At 36.9% G+C, this 7,639-nt stretch overlaps 2 protein-coding genes across 4 annotated transcripts; one reads left to right on the top strand and one right to left on the bottom strand.

The window, feature by feature from the left end:
• Positions 1-1,383: 1,383 nt before the first annotated feature.
• On the bottom strand, positions 1,384-4,250 carry LOC105389695 (zinc finger protein 501). Its single transcript, XM_038116691.2, has 4 exons — positions 4,122-4,250; positions 3,796-3,893; positions 3,026-3,098; positions 1,384-2,526 (listed from the first exon to the last, which is right to left on the bottom strand). The coding sequence occupies exons 2-4, from the start codon at positions 3,883-3,885 to the stop codon at positions 1,436-1,438; spliced, it is 1,254 nt and encodes a 417-aa protein (XP_037972619.2). The 5' UTR covers positions 3,886-3,893; positions 4,122-4,250; the 3' UTR covers positions 1,384-1,435.
• A 579-nt stretch (positions 4,251-4,829) lies between these two features.
• On the top strand, positions 4,830-7,431 carry LOC105389696. 3 transcript variants are annotated; one of them, XM_048624021.1, is made up of 5 exons: positions 4,830-4,910; positions 5,077-5,164; positions 5,455-5,566; positions 6,434-6,530; positions 7,191-7,427. In XM_048624021.1, exons 2-5 carry the CDS (start codon positions 5,099-5,101, stop codon positions 7,363-7,365), a joined length of 450 nt encoding a protein of 149 aa, XP_048479978.1. In that variant the 5' UTR covers positions 4,830-4,910; positions 5,077-5,098; the 3' UTR covers positions 7,366-7,427. The 3 variants fall into 3 exon arrangements, with proteins under 3 accessions (XP_048479978.1, XP_048479980.1, XP_048479979.1); XM_048624023.1 differs by having other exon boundaries at positions 5,455-5,554; positions 7,191-7,421; XM_048624022.1 differs by having other exon boundaries at positions 4,842-4,920; positions 7,191-7,431.
• Positions 7,432-7,639: the final 208 nt, after the last annotated feature.

Genomic DNA, 7,639 nt, shown 5'->3' with positions numbered 1-7,639 from the left:
GACAACCATACATTATAGATGACTTCATACTCAACAGCACTGCATTTTTTTTGCCGGCATCTAAAAAAAAATGCAGTGCTGTTGAGTATTGGTTGAGTATGAAGTAATCTATAATCTATGGTTTTTTGTCTATGGTTGAAAATCTCCCATTAACTGTTTTGTCACTCTCTGACAGAGAACAATGGGAGATTTTCAACAATGACAGATAGTGACAAAACAGTTCAAATAGTAGAGGTTAGAGTTTATAGTAGGGTGATAGTTTTCCTAGGTGGTTCCATCCTTGGCCTTACCCTTTCCATCATTTTTATTATTGTCTACTCCTTCATTTTTTACTGAAAAAACAGATACACATAAATCAGTATGACAATATTTATTTAAATATTTTCAATAATATTTATTTCCTTCAACTTACACACTAATACATGTAACATGGCTTATAATTTATGGGTCGGTTATACCATTTCTTGTCTTATTGCATTCACAATTTTATAAGGTATAGGTAGGTACAATATTTTCATCAGCCGAAGATTATCAATATTGCAACTTAAAGCATGGAAAATTAGTGTAGAGAAACAATTTTTTATCGGAAAGCTACTTGCTTGATTACTGATTATATACTATGGCCTACGAGAGCTATGCTTGGGGTTTCTCTGATGGATCGTATCAGAAATGAGGTTATCCGTCAGAGGACTAAGGTTACCGACATAGCTGTCAAAATATGCAAGCTAAAGTGGCAATGGGGTGGTCATATCTGCCGAAGAACCGATAACCGTTGGGGTAGACGAGTTCTCGAATGGAGACCACGAACAGGCAAACGCAGCGTGGGACGCCCTCCTGCCCGCTGGACTGACGACCTTAGGCGGGTGGCGGGTAGTGGTTGGATGAGGAAGGCCGAGGACCGAGTGTTGTGGCGCTGATTGGGAGAGGCTTATGTCCAGCACACACACACACACGCACTCACGCCTTGTACTAATGTACTCCCTTGCGGGGTAGGCAGAGGTGCATTGCTGCACCCACTTTTTGCCAGAGTGTTATGTTAGTCCCAATGTCATAGGGGGCGGGCCTATTGCCATTTTTCGGGCACATCCAAGACCCGAGAACAAATATATGTGTTTAAACAAATATCTGCCCCAGCCGGGAATCGAACCCGGGACCATCGGCTCAGTAGTCAGGGTCACTAACCACTACGCCATTCGGTCGTCCAGCTCGTCGATTCGTCGTATGTCCAGCAGTGGATGATTATTGGCTGATGATGATGACTATGGCCTACATGGCCATAAAGGCAAGTGGGGCCCAACGCTATATGTGGCATTTTTCTTGAAAACAAACACTATTAACTTTATGACTAGTTATTAATTGAATAGGTTAAATATAAATAGCCAATTGCAATCGAGTTCATCATGATAAATATTATTAACACCACTCATTATTTATTTTAGGCATGTTTTTTCTTTATGTGTGATTTAAGATTTTTTTCCAACGAAAAAGAATCATCACATAAATCGCATTTGAACTTCAATTTGCTTCGATGGTGATTTTTCAAATGTCTTCCCACTTCTGCTGAAACGGTAAATCTTTTATTGCACAATTTACATTCATACGGCTTCACGCCAGAGTGTGTTCTCTTGTGGTAAGCTAGTTTTGTCGATGTCACAAATTTCTTTTTACAAACATCGCATTCGTGTGGTTTCTCGCCTGTGTGCGTGGGCATGTGGGAATGCAACAATGTATCTAACCTTGAAAATGCTTTATCGCAAACATTGCACTTGAACGGTTTCTCCCCGGTATGTATTCTAGAGTGAATTTTCAATTTGTGTGCTTTGTAACAGTCTTTTAGGCAGACTAGGCACTTATGAGAACTCGCTTTTTTCTCTGAATGTGATTTTACATGTTTTTGTAAACACGCGTTTTTATTATATCTTTTATCGCAAAGTTTACATTTATAGGGTTTATTTTGTAAACGGCATGTTACTTTATGATCATCAAACATAGCTGAATCCGAGAAACTTTCGTCGCACTTATTACATTTGTATTCCGTGTGCGTTTTCATGTGAGCCATTGCGAGATTTGAGTTCTCAAATCTATCACCGCAAACTTGGCATTTATGTCGGTGAATTTGATTATGTATTTTCCCGATGTGCTGCTTTAAGCTGGCCTTAGCTGTGAATTCTTTCTCACATTCATTGCACACAAATTTTTTACGGTCACTGTGTGTTTTTTTGTGATTCAGCATAACCTGTTTGCTTTTGAACTTTATCAAGCAAACATTGCACTGACGTGGCGATTTCTTTTCTCCATTTTCATGATGCTTCTGAAGTAACGTTAGTGATTGAAGCTCTTCTTCACAGTTATGGAATGTGTTCATTTCCTTAATTTGACTGCTGTCTTTTTCAACCGTTTTATTCACTTGACTGATGTATTTTTCAACCGTTTTATTTACTTGACTGATGTCTCTTTCATCAATTATACTTAGTTCACTGTTGTCTCTAATAGTATCCTTGCCAGTCTGGATTGTAGATGGGGATGCTAGAAAGAAATACAAAAGTGAGTACGGAATAAAATTACGGAATTGCAAATTACATTAATTACTAAAAAGGTTGCTCTCTAAAAAAAGCCAAATAAGGTTGTTTTAGAATCATGGTATGGTCAGCTGCATAAGTAGATATACACTTAAGCTCCTTGGGAAACTAGCTACATAACAAACTAACAATGTTTTAATAATCAGTTTGTGAGTTTGACAAGGCACAAAAGTGTACAGCTACTTACGCAGCTGACTGTACAAGACAAAATAGAAGGCAAAAAAGGAAGAGGGAGACTAACAAAAAGCTATGAAGACCAACTTAAGATCGAGGCAAAGTGTGTCGTATGAAGAAATGAAAGAACTGGCTTGTGACAGAGTGAGAGTGACCGCAGTGTCGGAAACTATACCGACAAGAGCAAGGCTCATAAATTTAAGAAGAAGAATATTCATTGACAGTGGGTACTTACAAAGTAAGAAACAATTGTAATATTCACATTTTCTTACCTTCTAGGGGTTCCTCTTTTATATCTATGTTATCATCCATTATGTTGACAAATTGTGAATCTTTGTTGATGTCCTGAAACAAAACACTCTAATAATAATAGCAATAAAAAAAAAAAAAAAAAAACAATAATAGCAATAAAATATAACTTCAAAATAAACTAATTTCTTCCTAGCAGTTTTGGTTGGCCTTGAACCCTTGGTTTGGTTCTTGTTTGTGTACAAATAAGAATATTCTATTAATGTATTTAAACTAAACTAAGGCCCTGTTTCACAATGTCTGGTTCACAGTGGCTGCTTGTGAGATAAAATACATGCTGTCACTCTGTTATTATTTTTTGACAGTGACAGTGTGTATTTTATCATGATTTTATCTCACAAGTAGCCACTAACCTAACCAGACATTATGAAACAGGGCCTTAATAAAATATTGCATGAGCCCTTTTATCATTTGATGGCTATAAGCCATACAATTTATTAGAATAAAATGTCATTTGTTACATTAAAATCTAACAATCAACCAAATGGGAACACCATTTTTATTTAGCAGACATAAGGATCTGTCATTCAAACGTCCTAGGACTCATGCTATTTAGAAAGTCTAATCTTTAAATTTTCGTAAGAATCAACTGTAAAATATTTTAGTGCCAATTTCTCCATTCTCGGTTAGAGCATAACTAGTCATGAATTTTATATGGAGATGACGTTTAATTTATAAATCAATCCCTGTTGGTTAGATAACCGACAATGGAGAAATTGGCACTTAGACTCACAGTAGAATTAGAACTGGATTCTTGATCTTCATACTCAGGTTCAATCTTCACCGTAACTTCTGGACAACCAGAAGTATCAGCCACGTTCATGTCAACAGCTGAAATCAAAATACGGATTTAATACAATATTACTAACCTGCAGATGTGCTATCAAAGGTCGTGTCTGATCCCATTTTATCAGTAACTATAAGTTTCTTCCATGTTTTATGAAGGTGATTCTGGATAAGTGTTGATTGTTCTTTGTCTTTATCTTGTGTTTGTGTCTTATGATTAGTTTTCAGTTTGATCATTATAAAAAGAAAAAAAAAACATTTTGGCTGCCTTACCCTGTAATATCTTGGTGTACAATTCAAGAGTACTCTATTTATCTAGTGCAACGTACTGGGATGGCCGAGTATCATCTCATAAAAAATAAAGTCGTTTTACTTTTACTCTTATCAACCAACCAAAGTAGGTAGACATGTGTTTTTCGGGTCTCCTTCGCTCGCTTGGTACAGTTTAACTCGTTGGTTTCGTGCAGAGGCTATCGTAAGAAACCAGACAGTTTCGACGCCTATCCTATGGGATCTTCTTTTTTTGCAAAAATACTGGCACAAAAAACAAAGGAAAGTTTTTTTTGTTTTGACAGCCGCCAGCTGGCAGCCGGCCGGCTCCCGTATGTAATCTGTGGCTTATTCTGCTCCTTAGAATATTAAAGGCGCCAACACACTAGCGGACCCGGCTTACGGACGCGGCTGTCAGGCGTGACTTAAAGGTATCTAGGTAAGGAATGTACACTACGCTGTTCAAATTATCGGACGTAAGTCGTGGATGTAACCTTGGACTGACCTTGAGCTTTCAGACGTCTGAGAGCTATCTGGCACGAACTGTCCCAAAAGACCGTACATACTTTCAGTCGCGGCTGACAGCCGCGTCCGTAAGCCGCTAGTGTGTCGGCGTCTTAAAAAACCCGTATTCTCACTCACTCTCTCGTCACGTCACTGTCAAAATTTTAATCTGTGAAATTATGGATTTTTGTCATTACTATTTTGTTAATTTTGTTTTGTCTTGTGTTTTGAATCATTTGAATTTCTATTTTGTGGACATAAATGCGATGGTTTCCTGTATTAAATTTGGTATGAAATGGTATTTAAACCTTTCAGAGCGTCATAATCTATAAATGCTATTATCAACTTACATTATACCTACGCTATTGACCAAAATGTCTGAAATTAAATGATAATACACAATACTTATTACAGTCCTAACATTTTCATACTAAAACACCTCAATCTATTTCAGATTGGAGACTATAATATTAATTATGGAATCGTCTGGGGACCTCTCCCAAAATGATAATAGCCTTCTAAGTCCTCACTCACAAAAAACGGTATAAGTATATGCATACCTTGACTTCTTTTTTCGGCTCCAACATAAAAATAGCTCAAAATTTTTGATTATTTTTATGTAAGATATTAGTAAAATTGCCTGGAAGAGATTACCTTGACCATAAAAGTGTGCACCAAAAAAGCCTTATGGCCCTTATTCCCTGGCTTAATGCGGATAATTAGCATGCCACAAAAAATATAAAAATGCTACCTTGCATACTAGTGTGTAGGAGATTGTTAGCTTCCTGTACTAAAATATTGTACATGAAACTTGATAATTCCTCATTTCCAGCCCAAAACAACATCAAGGAAAAGAATCCCAGCAGAAAACAAGAAACAGCCAACTAGAAGATCAAGAAAATCATCAGGACTAACAAAAAACCATAATAAAGGTACCAGAAAAGGTGACAGTATGTCTATTATGGGTTTCACAATCCACTTAAACGAACAAAGTCACCGTTTTCTCCTGTAATCTGCATATAATTATTATCTGTCAAAAGTTTCATGATAGTTTTCGCTAAAAGGGCACTTTGTGTGTGGGAAAACGTAAACTTTTATAGCTTTCGACAAACCATCAAACTGTATATATATGTCGCAGGCATCTGGTTTCATCTCCTGTTTGATTGAACCGCTAGCCCGTTCATTGGATGATGCTATTCAGTTGTATGACTAGGCCGAACGTTGATTGTACAAGCGTCACAAAACGTCTAACTAGTTAGCGGACTTAAAATCAGTCAGGTGGTGAATAAAACAAATATGGCGACTAACAGCGAACAGCTGACACAAAAAGCACTTGTATTGTTATTTTTTGCAAATAAATTAGCTTTAAAGTGCGTTATTTATGTTAAAATAGTGTGACAACATGGATTTACCTATTATTACACCGCCGGCAGATAGTTTCAAAGAAAAAAATGTGCTGAAACTGGATAATTATGAACAACAATATCAATGTATGTTTATTGTTGTTGTTTAGTTAATTTGTGAGATGAGAGCTTTGTAACATAGTCTTTTTGTTGACTCTTGTCTGGGCATGTTCATCCTAACCAGATATTACAAAGTTGCTATACTATATCCCATTTAACGACTTCGCTGAATAACGTTCAGTCAAGACGTTGGACGTTACAGTCAACCACTTGACGAGTTGTTCTTTAGTCATTCAACTGAGTAGCGTCATCCAATGAACGGGCTAGCGGTTCAATCAAACAGGAGATTAAACCAGATGCCTGCGACATATACAAAATACAAATCCTAAGATGATATTTTGTCCACAGATGAGCTGGCATCCAGTGATCTGGATGCCAAGGGGTTCCCTCCGCCCGAGTCTCCGTACTTTGCAGCGGTAATGGACAATGGACTGAAGAAAATGTGGTGAGATACCTTTGTCTAGTCCACTTTTGTTCCTTGTCTTACTCACAAACCGTCAATGTTTGAATAAATTGGCTTAGATTGACAACATACCAACAAGATGTTGTATCCAAAAAAAAAGAAAAACTGTCTACAATTTCTTTACTATCAAACCGTTTTCAGTTCAACCTAATGACAAACATTGTACTAATCAAGTAAGGGCACAAATCTTCAAAAAAAAACTTATTCAAATTACAAGCCTAGTGGTAGAAGTGGCGACTTATTTGTTGAGGTGTTTCACTTACACTCCATCTTATTATTAATCATATTATTATGTTTATCTAAGCCTGGCTAGCATACCTACCTTAGACCAGTTTTTTTCAACCTGTGGGTCCATAGATATAAGCTTCTGTAGGGGGGTCGCCAAAGGTCGAAAAAACTGGGTACTTTAGTTGGAGACCATAAATAATAATACTATAACATGCACATACATACCTACATAATAAAAAAAACCGAAGGGTCAAGGGGGTCGCGGAAATTTTTTTTTATACCAGGGGGGTCGCATCATGAAAACGGTTGAAAAACACTGCCTTAGACCATTGACTGCACTATTCAGTGGTGGTGTTAATTTTTTGATATTACATTGGATTCAATACTTACTAAGAGCTTTATTTTATTTTACAGTTCCACAATCATAGATGTGGAACGAGGAGGGAATTCGTCTTACAATGGAACTAACAGGTTTGATCCAATAGATACAGATTCCGTTGATGACGACCCAGATGCAAAGGATCTACAAGTAAGTGAAGACATTACTATTACAATCCCCTTTATGTGTAACACACACCTATATATGTAGCATATGCTGAGTCTGAACCATTTCGCTGTCACTGTGCACGACATGGAGATTGGCAACCATAAAATATTGTTTATTTATTTATCGTATAAGCTGTGTTGTGTGCTGCTAATTTGTATTGTTATCTGTTTTTCCATGTTGTGTATTCTTGAAGGCGAAAAAACAATTTCTTTCTTTCTTAAACAAAACAGAAAAAATAATATCAGTAGGTACAAAAAGGCAGCCATATTAGCAATCTATACTTATAGTAATAATAATAATAAGGCGGATTAGAGTA

The sequence above is a fragment of the Plutella xylostella genome, chromosome 11 (assembly GCF_932276165.1).
Source record: "Plutella xylostella chromosome 11, ilPluXylo3.1, whole genome shotgun sequence".
Classification (NCBI taxonomy): Eukaryota; Metazoa; Arthropoda; class Insecta; order Lepidoptera; family Plutellidae; genus Plutella; species Plutella xylostella.
Note: the sequence above shows the minus strand (reverse complement) of the source record. Positions and strands in the feature narration are given on the sequence as shown.